Raw genomic sequence first — 13,441 nt, 5'->3', positions numbered from 1 at the left:
TGGAGTGTATCTTAAAAAATCTTAAAAAACTGATAAAATAGCAGTGGCCACATTATTTCACAAGCTTCTCCTCGTATTATTTTTTTATTTATTTAATTTAAGACTCTCGTCATACAATGTAGACCTCAACTGACCCTGTAAAATATTTAAACAAAAGTAAAGTGAATAAATACCTCCATAGCTATTTTTTCTTCGTTTAAATCCGTCGTGTCTGCGTGTTGACGCGATCGACGCATCAAACAAGTATGTAGACATGCGGTGACATATTTGCTTTACCCTTAATACTGAATTGTATGCGTCAGAATTAGGTTGCAATCGCTTGTTTTTTGTTTGTATTTCGCAACTGAAAGAGTAAGAGGGTTTGAAGTAATTGATGTATTTTTTAACGAAATCGCAAAATTGCGAAATTGCGAAAACGGCGCACGCGCACACTGCTCGTCAGAGACGGCGAGTTTTTCGCTGCGGCAACACCTGCGCGACGTCGGGGCTCGCGCGCCTGACGGGCGGGGGCGGCGGCTCGCCATGGAGTCGGCCGAGTACGAGCTGACGCGAAACCTCACGCTGCTGTTTTTCGTGGAGCGGCTGGTGGACAAAGGGGAGCCGCGCACGCTGCACGACCTCAGCTGTCAGTTCGGCGCCAAGGGCTTCACCAAGGAGATGCGCCAGATCGCGGGCGGTTCGCAGGCGGGGCTGCGCAAGTTCCTATCGCAGTACCCCGCTCTCTTTTCGCTCGACGGCGACCGCGTGTGCGTGTCCACGCTGCGCTCGCCCGCGGCCCGCGACCCCGCCGCCCCCGCCGAGGACTACGGCGACGAGGCGCGCCGCTACTTCGCCGCCAAGATGCTGCAGTACGGCGGCGACGCGGAGGTGCCCATCAAGAGTCTGCTGGGCCACCGCAGCCAGGCTTCGCCGCAGGTGCGCCACATCTCCGGGCAGCGCGTCGGCGAGTTCCGCGATTTTCTGCTCAAGCACCCGGACACCTTCCGCGTGGCCGACGACACGGTGGTGCTGCTGGACGGTGAGTACCGCGACACGGACGCCTTCCACGACCTGCCCGCCGCCGACGTCGACCCCGAGACCACCCGCCGCCTGCTCGACTACTTCGCGCGCTGCATCGAGGCGAGGGGGCCCGTGCTCGTCGATCAGCTCTTTCACCTGGCCGTCTCGGAGTTCCCGCGCCGCTGCTGGGTGCGCACCTTCAAGACGCCCGACGACCTGCTCACTTTCCTCAAGCTCTTCTCCGATAGCTTTCGCGTGCAGTCCAATATAGTCACTTTGCTGCACCGGCCCGAGTACGCCGAGGGCTCCTTCCTGGATCCGGCGTCGTCGCCGCTCCCGCAACTTCAACCGTCGCCGCTCCCGCAGCGACCTCCTTCGCCGCCCTCCACGCCCAGTCCGCCGAGCTCCAACGGCACGCGCCCGGTCGTCGCTATGAAACAGCGCCTCAACACCATCGTGCTCAAAAACTGGGTGGACAACATGGTGCGCGACTCCATGACGAACGGACAAGCGGCCGAAGAGCGCGCGCCGGCCGACGGGGACGCTTGGAGGCGCAAGGTGCTGCAGAGCGCCTGTGTGGTGGTCGACGTGAAGGAGTGCGCTGCCGTCGTGGAGCGCGTGTCGAAGCCTCGGTCCAGGGGCGGTGCAGACGGGCCGCCTGTGGTCTCGTTCGACTGTGAGGGAGTGAACCTGGGCGTCAAGGGCCAGATCACGCTAATGCAGCTGGCCACGCAGCACGACGAGGCCTTCGTTTTCGACGTGGTCGCCTGCCCCGCGCTCGTCGTAGAGGGCGGACTCAAGGCGCTGCTCGAGAGCGAGACCGTCGTCAAAGTGGTCCACGACTGCCGCAACGATTCGGCCAACCTCTACAGCCAGTTCGGCGTCATGCTCAAGGGCGTGTTCGACACGCAGGCCGCTCATGCTGCGCTCCTGCAGCAGCTGCACGGCGCGCCCGCCCACAAGGCTAAGAACTTGTCGCTGAACGCGCTTTGCGAGATGTACGACGCGCCCGTCAACCCTGCCAAGGAGCAAATGAAGAGCCTGTACCGCAAAGACCAGCGATACTGGGCTCGCCGCCCGCTCACCAAGGAGATGTTGATCCACGCCGCCTCCGACGCGCTCTCGCTGGTGCACCCCAAGCTCTACGGCCGCATGAACGGCGCGCTGGCGCCCGAGTACCGCTCGCTGTTCGAAGACCTCTGCAGCGAGCAGGTGTTCGCCAACATCCAGCCGGACGAGGTGCGGCTGCGGAAGCGCCAGCGCAAGATCTGCGCCGAAGTGGCCGAGCTGCGCGAGAAGCTCGCGCAGCGCAGCCGCAGCGTCGTGCTCAGCAACCGCGAAATCCGCCTGCTGCGCTACCTCGAGCTCACCGACGAGGAGAAGGACAAGCTGCGCGGCTCGCAGAAGATCTGCCGCAAACTTGAAAAGCTCGAGTCCTCGGGCGCGGTCGACTCTGACGGCGAACGTGAGCCGAGGAGCATGGACTCGGGTCCTTCAGACGGCGCGTCGACTCAACCCCCGAGCCTCACCGAGTCGATGCAGCTCATGGACGAGATCCTATCGGACAACGCTATGGACCGAGCGGCCAAGTTCGACAGGATCGAGGCCATCCTGTCCTCGGTGGCGTCCTCGGTCGAAGTCGACTTTGCGACGGCGACCGCGGAGGGGCCCGGCGAACGCAGCCCCCGTCGCTCGTGCGAGTGCCGCTCGCGAGAAGACCCCGAGCCGCTCTTCGAGGAGCGCGCGCCGTTGCCGAGGGGCGGCCGAGTCCACGCCGGCTCGCAGACGCTCAGCACGGGCGACATCGTCATCACCAAGATACACTTCAGAGAGGAGGACAAGGCGTCGGAGCGGACGCTCGAGGCTTCGAGCGCCGCCAAGAAGCCGCGGCCGCCGGACGAGCGATGACCCCCCGGAGACCTCCGTTGCCATACTTCGGGCGCGCCGCGCCGTCGACCGTCTCCGTACGCTAGTCAAAGACGACGGAGCGCCGTGCCTTCGCCGCCTCCCCTCCTTTCGCTCCGGCGAAGGGAGTCGGAGGGCGGCCTCGCTCTCGTCGTCCGGCGGCCGACTAGCATAGTGTGCCTTTCCACTTTATTTATTTCGTACGCGTAGTATTAGGCGTTCGGGAATATCTTCGCTCGCTGTTCTCTCCTCGCAGCTCTTTCGCGAATATACTTTTTAGATGACTTTACATTGCGACGAAAAGCGTCCAAGATCTCACAGACCCAAACTATAGCCGTCCATTTTTGGCAGCTACCGTAGACCAGAAAGAGAGTGTATTTTTATGTGTATTTATACGTTTATTACTCATTTTTAAACTATAAGTGTATGCAAATACACATTTCGATTGAACGATTTTAACGCTTCCGAGACGAGAAAAATATTCTAAGAATAGATTTTAATTTTAAACTATTTTTTATCAGCAAATGAATATTTAAGACAGTTGAAAATTATATTTAAAAAAAACATTAAAGACCCTGACGATGATCACACTAGTCCAATAATTAATGTGGCAAAATAAGAATATTAAATAATTTATACAAGTTTTAAATTTAAAATTAAATCTTTTAAATTAAACCAACTATAAACAACTACTTAGAATTGATAAAATTAAATTGAAATTAACCAATTATTGATTTTATCAGCACAGTTTATTTTTCATTTTACAATATTTCAGGTAAAACAATGACAATAGGAAAAGGTGTAATTTAGAGGGGGAAAATATGATATTGAAATTCATTTCTTAATTTGCATATACATTTTTTGCACCTTGTTCACAGCAAAAATTCTGATCATAGATGATTAATATGCACATATATGTATATTTAAGAATACATTAATATATATATAAAAAAAAGATAATGTATGTTAATATAATTTTAATTTGGAAATATCGTGTTTTAAAAATATTTTACAATTATATTAGTAATTTACACTGGTATGATACGCTTACATTTCCTATAATTCAACATTTTACTTTAAAATAGAGAAAAATATAAAGCAGTTGGAATTAAAACTAAAATATATTTGACAATCAAACAATCACATATGTTCATAATTTTCGTCTGCGCAATAATCCGATCACTGTCCCCTTCCCATGTTTATTATAATTACTTTGGACATTTGGCTGAGAGATAGTCATATATATCTTTACTTTAGATGATAATCTTCCGCATTTTTGAGCACACGAAAATCTGACACAAAAATTCTGAGCATAGATGATTAACTCAAATAAATTTTAGTTTTAATTCTGACTGCTTGACATTTTTCTCTATTTTTAAGTAAAAATTTGTGTAATAATAGGAAATATAAGTTTATGATACCAATGTAAATAACTTATATAATTGAAAGAGATTTTTAAAACATGATATAGTCAAATTAAAATCATATAAACACCTGCTATATATACATTAATGTATATTGACGAATTCTTAAATGTACATATGTATGTGTATATTTAAGAATTATGAATCATCTATGATCAGAGGATTTAGAGGTGTGTTGTTGAAGCGATATAGTAACTGTTGAATTGTCTTAATAATCCAAAAAATCATAGGGAACAAAATGTTCATGAAATTTTTTATTCAAAATAGCTGCATGAATAAATCGGTCTCTTCACATTGCCTCTACTACCATCTTTAGCATCCCAAAAATATTTCTTTCCAGATAATTTATTGTATACTGAGAGGATCAAAATTCCCAAAAAACGTTTAATTTCTTCGGACTTGACTGCGAGCTTTGATGAATTTTTGTAAGTAGTATAGTTTCAGTTACTAGATGATTGATCATTCCCTCGTTAAAAAACAATTCAAAAAATATAAGTCGCAGATTTAAATATTTACTATAGTTTTCTACTGAGAATGCAGTTTTTGAAATATGCTCAAGGTCCCTGTCAGTCCAAGTGTGATTATTATGGTAGCCCAAGGCCCGGTGCACGCATACAGTTTTAGATGTGAGACTTGAGATACATGGGATTCAATGCAGCCGTGCATCGCCACATTGAATTCCATGTATCTCAAGCCGCACATCTAAAAATCGCATGTGTGCATTGGGCCTTATAGGTATTAAAATCTTCTATCGGATATCCCTGCTTTCTTTTTATTTCTGCTCTTGCGGCAAGTTGGTGAACACTCAAATTATCTTCATCTCGTTAGATTCCAGAGGACAAATGAAAATATCAGTAGTTTTAAGGATTGTTTTCACCAATGATGGGGTTCTCCAAAGAATTTATAATTACTCCTAAAATTAAATCTTCATTAGAACTGAAATAATAACATAAAACTGCACTTAAAATTTGAATTTATAAAAAGTTTAAATAAGATGTATAAAAAAAACAATTTTTATTTTTTTGTATATCCGAAGGACTAGCATGATCAATTCGGTCACACAATTATTTAGGAATGGATTATAACTATTTTTTTTTGTTATACGAAATTCATTAGTAAAATAATAGGAAGTATATAAAAAATAAGTACTTCAAAACCGTTGTTATCATCCCATGTATTTTGAATGTTTATTTGTGAATGATATTTATTGTTACCATATGGTCACTCGTCTTTGGAGGTTTAAGTCGAAACTGGCATTTTTAAAAAGAACGCACGAAACAATTTTACAGCTGTGAGCTTAAAAAACATATCTCATGCAATTATACCGTAGTAAGATAATTAATATTCCGGGGGCGTATTGCTACTGCTTTCTGCGTCAGTCTGTGAGATCTTTTAATCGAGTAATATTTAAAACTTAGGAAGATAATAATACGTTTATTAATATAACATAGTACATATTAAAAAACAAAGATGAGCGTTCATTAATATTTATTACAATTATTATTTAGGTTTACATGCAGGCAGTGTATTAATTTACAAATACACTGCCTGTGTGGAATATTTTATGTATTATTACATAGCAATACACCGTTTAGCATTATTGCATAATACACTATTTAAGTAACAATTTTATAAAAAAATAATAAAAACGCACACTAAACAGCATCGGACGAACATATATAGAAATGGAATCATGAAAACGTTACATTTATCAAAAATATGTATATATGTTTTAATATACATGCGAAGTGAGAATTGTGAGCGAAGTAATTTTCTCGACCCGTAGTATTAACCTCGTCCAACGACGACGCAGTATTTCTCAGTATCGAAGCGACCGTCAGTCGCGCCGTAATGCTCCGTGTAGCTCCAGGAAGTGGGGCGAGGAGAAGGAGCGGGTTTGGGCTGAATTGTTATGGGGATATTTACGGTTTGGGCTCAATTATCATAGAGAATAGTTCGAAACAGTCGTTTCTGTAAAAAAAACAGTATTCGCATATAGCGGAATCTCATGTCGGACTCTCGCGCGTGGACTATTTTAAAAGTCTCTTTTTAGGAACGGCTTTGGATTTGCACGCGCTAGTAATAACGACGACTGCGATATTAAACGTGTACATAAGAGACGGTTGTTATTTATGGACCAAAAATTATTATTGTACCGCGGCGTCGGTTTAAAGTATTAAGGTGCGACGATCTCGTCGACCAGAACGCACACCTCCCGCCGCATCGTCGAAACCGCTCCGCTCGCGCGCCCGTAGTTTCCAGTAGTCGACGTGCTCAATTAGTCGAGAGGACTCTTTCGACGACGCGTATTATATAGTTATAGGAAATGAGACCGTTTCGATTATATATTTTATAATATCGATACTTTATTTTTAATCAAATTTATATACATAATGATTATATATACTTATACACTCGTTCTCGCACAGAGACACGTAACTCGAACGCTGTGACGCTGCGGGGCTTTTGCCCCGTGGACCCTTTTTTGTTGTTGAAGAGCCTCGTTTATCATGTTATATTATAAAATTTTAATAAACTCATTATTTACTATCCGATTGTTTCTTTTCGAACGCCCTATCTGTCGACGGATGTTTCGCCCCTGGCACGAGGAGGTCCTAGGTCAATCGACAGCAGAGACTCGCAGTATAGCTTCTCCTCCGATTGCGCGGCGTCTTCGCGTTTCAAGTCTTCGCTCTCCAGGTAACCGGCGAGGAGTCGCCTCAGATGATCGCATTCGGGCGTCTTCAGCTCTTCGGCGACGCGAGGGTCGGCGGCGAGCGTTTGCAGAGCGCGCAGAATCTGCTCCGAGTCGACGCAGTATTTCTCGGGGAGAGCGTTCACCAGCGCCTTTACCACGCCGGTCTCCACCAGATCGTCTGAAAACGAAAGAGACAATATAGCGGATGTGCGTTATGTAATTGCAAATTTGAAAAGGTACGCACTTCCGATGTCGGGAGTTTCTGGAAAGATGCCGTTGATCAAGAAAGCCGTCTTGGTGCGCAGGGCGGGCGAGGGTTGTTCGAGCACTCTTCGCAAACCTGACAGTCCTCCGTCCTTTAGAAAAGCACGTACGCAGGGTTCATGGTGACGGATAATGCCTTGAAAATCGAGTAAGTTAGACATTGCAGATTACGAAACGCACGAGACACGGTTTAAACTCTCACAGGATATGCCATATACAGTGCTGGAGAGCAGGTCCGCGTCCTCCTCCGCCCGGGACATGTCTATGAGTGTCCGAAGATATCCGCACTCGAGCACCCTGGTCTGGCAGAAGGGATTGCTTTGACAGAGTTCGGCTAGCAGTCTGCAAGCGGCACCTCTCACGGCCGGATGCTCACAGCTGAGGCACACCGGAAACACCGAGAAGCCGCCCAGCTTGTAAAAACCTAGAGTGATCAAGAGGTTAAATGCAATCTTGCCATTCTACCGAACGCAATACGAACCTATCGCGTAGTCGATATGGGAGACGAAGTTTTCCAAAGAGTCAAACGCCTCGTCTATCTCATCCGGAACTGCATCGTTGACTTTTATGCTGCTGATTTTTTCCTTATCTGAAAGTGTGGCGATTCCGCTTCGAAGTTCAGATGTCACATCCACGGAGATGTTATTTATGGCTTCCTCTAAGAATTTCCTTCGCTAGTAATGTATAAAATATATTGTAATTTTAGCAACATAATTATAATAAATTATAGACAAACAAAAATAATATGTACAAAAAAAACCTCGATAGAAAAGTAGGTTTTTCGAATGTTTCTTTAATAAGAAAATAAATAGCACAATACAATGTTAGTGAAGTTTCCATAAATGGATTAAAATATTATGTGATTTTAAACAATGATATAAAACTTTATTTCACAGAATTTTTTTTTATTAAATTAATATAAATAAACATTTTTTCGAAAATACTCTATATTTCTATGTATGTATTTAGTTAGAGGCACGGGCAGAACATTGTTTAAACATGTATGAGGAGGGACCCAAAAGTAACTGGACTCGAGCTGTGCAGGAAAGGGATGTTAGGCGAACGAGTTCCGGATGGTGGGGCATTGTAGAGAAAACCAGTATGAATCAGTATGCAGCGTTTTGTCGCCGTGAGAGCAACCATTCGTACGTAGCATTTCTTTTTACCAAAAGAACTTTTTCACACTTGGCGAAAACGTGAAATGGCTGACCTGGCTAAAATTTTGTTTTCTGTTATGGAAAACTTGTAATGCTTTAAACGGCTTACAAGGATAATGCTTCGAGTAAAGCTCAGGTCTACGACTAGTTTTTACAGTTTAAAAGGGACGTAATGACAATTGATGCGCCCCTCACTTCAAGGCCGACGACAACGTTGAAAAAATCAACACCCTCGTCCGTGAAGATCGTCGTCTTCTATAGGTAGGTATTGAAAAGGTTGAAAGAGAGAGAGAGATTGAACATCAGAAAAAAGGGCGGATCTTTGGCGCACAGGGAATTGGTTCTTTATCATGACAATGCAACCCGGTTGTCTGTGAGGCAGTTTTTGAGCAAAAATGGAATGACACCGATTATTCATTTGCCCTACTCACCTGTGACTTTTTTTGTTCTATACACTCAAATTGTACATGAAAGAAAAATGTTTTTAGACTGGAAGAGATAAAACAAAAATCGCTGGAGGGGTTAAAAGACATCCCATTATGTAGTTACAGAACTGTTTTGAACAATGGAAAAAACGTTTGGAAAAGAGCATATTGGTCAATGGAAAGTACTTTGAAGGTGATCAAAATTTGGTGTAAAATATTGAAAAATAAAAAAGTTATAAATAAAGTCTCGTTATTTTTGGGTCCACCCTCGTATAACATTTACAGGATTTTTAAACAATTTTTACATTTGACCGGATATTTAGACCATTATATCGAGGCTTTACTGTACAAATAATTAACACATACAAGCAAAAGATAAACAACGTCACTATAATAAAATATAAAAGTCCAAAACTTGACTGACGACAAAGTGAAATATATATTGCATTATTTATTACTGTTTCGTAATTACTGGTGATAAAGGTTTTTCGTTTCAAAACAAACCTTATAAAAATTAAATTAAGCAATTGGATATTTTTTTATTAAATTCATTTTATTGTACTACAATTTATAAAGCTTCTTTTGCAGCAGCTTTCAAAGAATGTTGTTGCATGAAACAATTGCGCACTCCGTGGTTAATTCAAATATTTTTCGCAAATTTTTTGAAAGATTATTGCAGAAATTAGCAGAAAAAAAAATCGAAAAAGTGGTTAGTTTTTGACAAGGCTGGCAATCACCATATCTATAAAGTGAGCCTGTTGAACACACAAATCATAATTTAATTTTTCTACCTGCATATTGACCAATGAGAATCTATTCAAAGAAGTTTTTTCAAATATTAATTTTTTGCTAGAAATTTGCTGGCAGATCCATCAAATCGATTGAATTTGGTAGATCTTATGTACAATAAACGAGTTTATATCCACTGTTACTCCGGCGAAATTTAACAAATATTATATGAAATTAACTTCAGCTGCTGCAAAACAAATTTTATAAATTGATATTATGTACATGTGAGTACATATATTGAAAAATATCCAATTTTTTAATTTAATTTTTAAAAGGTTTAATTTGATTTATGAAAGGTTTAATTTGAAATTAAAAACCTGTATTTAGAGATTCAGATATTTTGCATTTAGCAAGAACAAAAAATTTCATATATTGGTAAAGAGATGAAATTTAAAATATATAAAAAAAAAAAATCAAATGAATTGGGATCTACGGTAACGGGGCGAAACATGTCGAATACAACAAGTTTAAAAATATATTTAATATTGGCAACTAATTATATGATAAGTGAATAATTTCAAAGATGATCAGTTAAATAAAATAAATGGCTTGTGAATATAACTAAATGATCAGTAGACATAATAAATAATCCGTTGCAATGTGACCAGTTATTGTTAAATTTAGTGGTGGACTTTTCTGGCAGTCGCCATTTGATTTTATTAAACATGGAAATGATATCTCTTCGATTCCTTGAAAACATTTTTGGAGATGGCGACGCCAGCCGGTTTAAACATTAACAAACACAGCCTTCAATGATAACAAGCATCAATGGCAGTGTTGATAGATTCGAGAAAGGTAATTAACGACATTTTTTTTGAATTTTTATGAATTTTATGCAATGATTGATTTCAATCACTGCATAAAATTGTGATTATATATACATATATTTAATTAATAATAGATACGACATATCGAGATACAACAAAAATAAATGTTTTGTCACTGTTTTGATTTGACATGTTGTTTATTTATGGAACCGGGATCTAATTCATATGCTATTTAAGAAATTGCGATTAATTTATTACTTTTTCAGATAAATTAAAAAAATGCTCTTATTCTTTTGTGTGTATATTATAGAACAAAGTTGATTTCATAGTGAATTACTTTTATAATTCATGGAAAATAAAATTGTATCAGTTGCTAAGGAAGTATTTTAAAATTGAAATCTTATCTAAATTTAAATTAAAAGGTTCCACAATTTATTTATAAATAATACCAAATGTTTTGAAGTTATTAAAAGCGAAATACTTTCAATCTGCATTTTAATATAAAATAAATTAATTATAATCGTTTGTAGTATTTGTGAAAAATTGTTTAAAAATAATTACCTATTTAGGTTATAATCATTTTATATTTAGTTTTTTTATGCAACATGTACTGAACTATAAATTAATTGATATTATTTTTATTTATCATAGCCATTAAGTTTCATTATTAATCGATATTAATTTAGTACATGTTAAATTATTAGTCTTATGACTACTACAATACACTATTCGAGCGGTGACTCGCATGTTTCGAGACCGCGACTATAATAGAAAGTCGATAAAAAGTAAATAAAACAATAGCCATTATGATAACAAATTTACTCACATCTTCGTCCAAAGGAGCTGTTATTCTGACGCTGGGAGCGTCTTCGCTCCTCGTCGCCTCCATAGCAAATCGTAGTAATCCCTACAAAAAAAGAAGCAAACGTGAAACCATGAAAAGGGTAAGAGCTTTTCTGGCGCGCTTACCTGAAGGTTCGAGGGCTGTCTTGGTTGAACGGGAGCCATTTGAGGTGCGTCTTCGACCGGAGGTTCGGCCAGTACTAATCTCTGATCGTTAGCGTGCGACCCCTCCATGTTGCCGAGAGACCGATAACTGTCGATCGACGATGACACATGCGAGTGACGTAGGCCCTAACGCCCCCGAACGCGTCCATGAACTCGTATGCGATACCTTTTGATTTTATAATAGGTACTCCCTTTTGGAAAATTGAAAACTATACGTTACTGTTAATATAAGGCAAAACAAATTAAATATGAACCCGTTCTAATTTTTCGAAAAAAATAAATAACTTTATTATTCCATAACATATTTGTAATACATAAAATTCCTAATGCATAATCAATCAAATATAATTCGTGATAAAATTATATTTATTTCCGTCCCTCTCTTATTTTAAAACCAATCCCTATTATCAATAGAATCATTTAATTTTACATATACAAATGTAGGCTTATCTTATGTTAATAATATTATTTTAAATAATGTAGTCAAAATAAAAAATAGTGAATATAGATTTTATTCCATATATATATTTTACTTCTTTTATATTGTTTATACGTGTCTATAAAAAGCTAATGTTTTAATTGGAATTTTATTATATTTAATTAATATTTTCCATTATATCAAAATGTAAAAAAGGGCTATTACCTATAAGTAGATTTCATATAATTTTTTTATATATATATATTTTTTTTAAATAAGTAAAAATACAGGTATTTTTAATCCCATATCACCTTAAAAATTTCGCTGTCTTCATTTCTTTAGTATGTTTACTTATTTTTATAAACCAAAATAAATTATAAAGAATGATATTTTTCTAGCTGATTGATGTCAGAATGCAATGATATATTAAATTATTACTTTTGGTGGTTTATATAATATAAGATGTATTAATGTATCAAAATAAATTATAATTTCGTAATTCTGGGGTAGATAATTATTGATTTTACGAAACAGTTTTTAGAAAGTCATTGTTTTCTTTTTTTATAGCAACTTTCATCGCATTCACATTACTACCAATAAAACTTTTATTGAACATATCTTATCTTTCCTCATAAGATTTATCAGTTTTCAAGTTAAATTAGTAATCTAAAAATGTATTTAAATAGTAATAATAATATTTATTTCCTGTATGGTTCATTATGGTATATTTCATTTTCTTCCATTTTATTTTTAAAATTAAATACGTTTTATCTAGTCATTGTCGAAGAGTGATTCTGGATCTGGAAGAAGGTGAACTGTCCATTAAAAATTACGGTAATAAGCTGATAAGTTGATAACTTATCGGAACGTTAGAACCTTTATCAGTTTTTTCATTACAATGGATTTTTTAAATTTTCTAAAAGGTTCTATACCCAAAAGATAAGCACACTCTAAACAAAGATAATGAATGAAAATTCTAAGAAGGCCAAACAATATGCTTTCTAATATATCAATTCCTGGACTTTCACTACATATAAATGTTATTCTCCAATAGATAACGATTTGATTTGCAAAGAAACACCATTAGAAATTTCAAGTGTCGTTAAAAACTTAAAAAATAAAAATCGTTTCTACGAAAACTATTCGACGACTCATAGAAGTTTGTTTTACAAACCCTCGACCCTGATAAATTTTGTATGGTCATACTTGAAACATATAAGCAATGTTGTTTCTCTAAATAATTAACATTCATTACTGAGTATAATATCAGCTGGAGCTAATCATGGAACTTTGCTCAAATTGTATGTATAAATGATCACTAAAATTAAAAATACGCGATTATTTATGTATGCTGCCATTGAAATTGAAAAAGGTGTTTATTTTTTTCTATTAAATTGTTAGTTTTAACGTTTTCTTTTTCGTGTTATTGTACTAAAATAACACATTTGTAAACATGAAAATGGTTAGAAACCCATAACATATATTATATTTTAAAGTATGTCTGTACATTTTAAATAATAATTATTTTTAAAATATGTAAAAGTTTTTATTAGAGCAAGAGTATGTCACCAGGCCCAGTAGAGCGTG

The 13,441-nt window shown here is 39.2% G+C and overlaps 2 protein-coding genes across 2 annotated transcripts; one reads left to right on the top strand and one right to left on the bottom strand.

Moving 5' to 3' along the window:
- Positions 1-446: 446 nt before the first annotated feature.
- On the top strand, positions 447-6,876 carry egl (Egl_like_exo domain-containing protein). Its single transcript, XM_088191572.1, has one exon. It carries the CDS (start codon positions 523-525, stop codon positions 2,905-2,907), a length of 2,385 nt encoding a protein of 794 aa, XP_088047698.1. The 5' UTR covers positions 447-522; the 3' UTR covers positions 2,908-6,876.
- LOC148232559 (hsp70-binding protein 1) lies at positions 5,800-11,552 on the bottom strand. The gene is made up of 6 exons (XM_088191573.1): positions 11,398-11,552; positions 11,255-11,335; positions 7,772-7,964; positions 7,493-7,714; positions 7,271-7,426; positions 5,800-7,204 (listed from the first exon to the last, which is right to left on the bottom strand). The coding sequence occupies exons 1-6, from the start codon at positions 11,503-11,505 to the stop codon at positions 6,903-6,905; spliced, it is 1,062 nt and encodes a 353-aa protein (XP_088047699.1). The 5' UTR covers positions 11,506-11,552; the 3' UTR covers positions 5,800-6,902.
- Between the last annotated feature and the right edge of the window lie 1,889 nt (positions 11,553-13,441).

The sequence above is a fragment of the Plectrocnemia conspersa genome, unplaced genomic scaffold (genome assembly GCF_051122295.1).
Source record: "Plectrocnemia conspersa isolate PC_06_02 unplaced genomic scaffold, ASM5112229v1 ptg000009l, whole genome shotgun sequence".
In the NCBI taxonomy this organism is placed as follows: Eukaryota; Metazoa; Arthropoda; class Insecta; order Trichoptera; family Polycentropodidae; genus Plectrocnemia; species Plectrocnemia conspersa.
Note: the sequence above shows the minus strand (reverse complement) of the source record. Positions and strands in the feature narration are given on the sequence as shown.

Excerpts from the sequence above, each read along its gene's own strand:
- LOC148232559 (XM_088191573.1), bottom strand. The coding sequence starts at position 11,505 with ATGGAGGGGTCGCACGCTAACGATCAGAGATTAGTACTGGCCGAACCT. Across the intron at positions 11,336-11,397 it reads GACAGCCCTCGAACCTTCAG|GGATTACTACGATTTGCTAT; the intron begins GTAAGCGCGCCA and ends CTTTTTTTGTAG. Across the intron at positions 7,965-11,254 it reads CAGCTCCTTTGGACGAAGAT|CGAAGGAAATTCTTAGAGGA; the intron begins GTGAGTAAATTT and ends ATACATTACTAG.
- egl (XM_088191572.1), top strand. The coding sequence starts at position 523 with ATGGAGTCGGCCGAGTACGAGCTGACGCGAAACCTCACGCTGCTGTTT.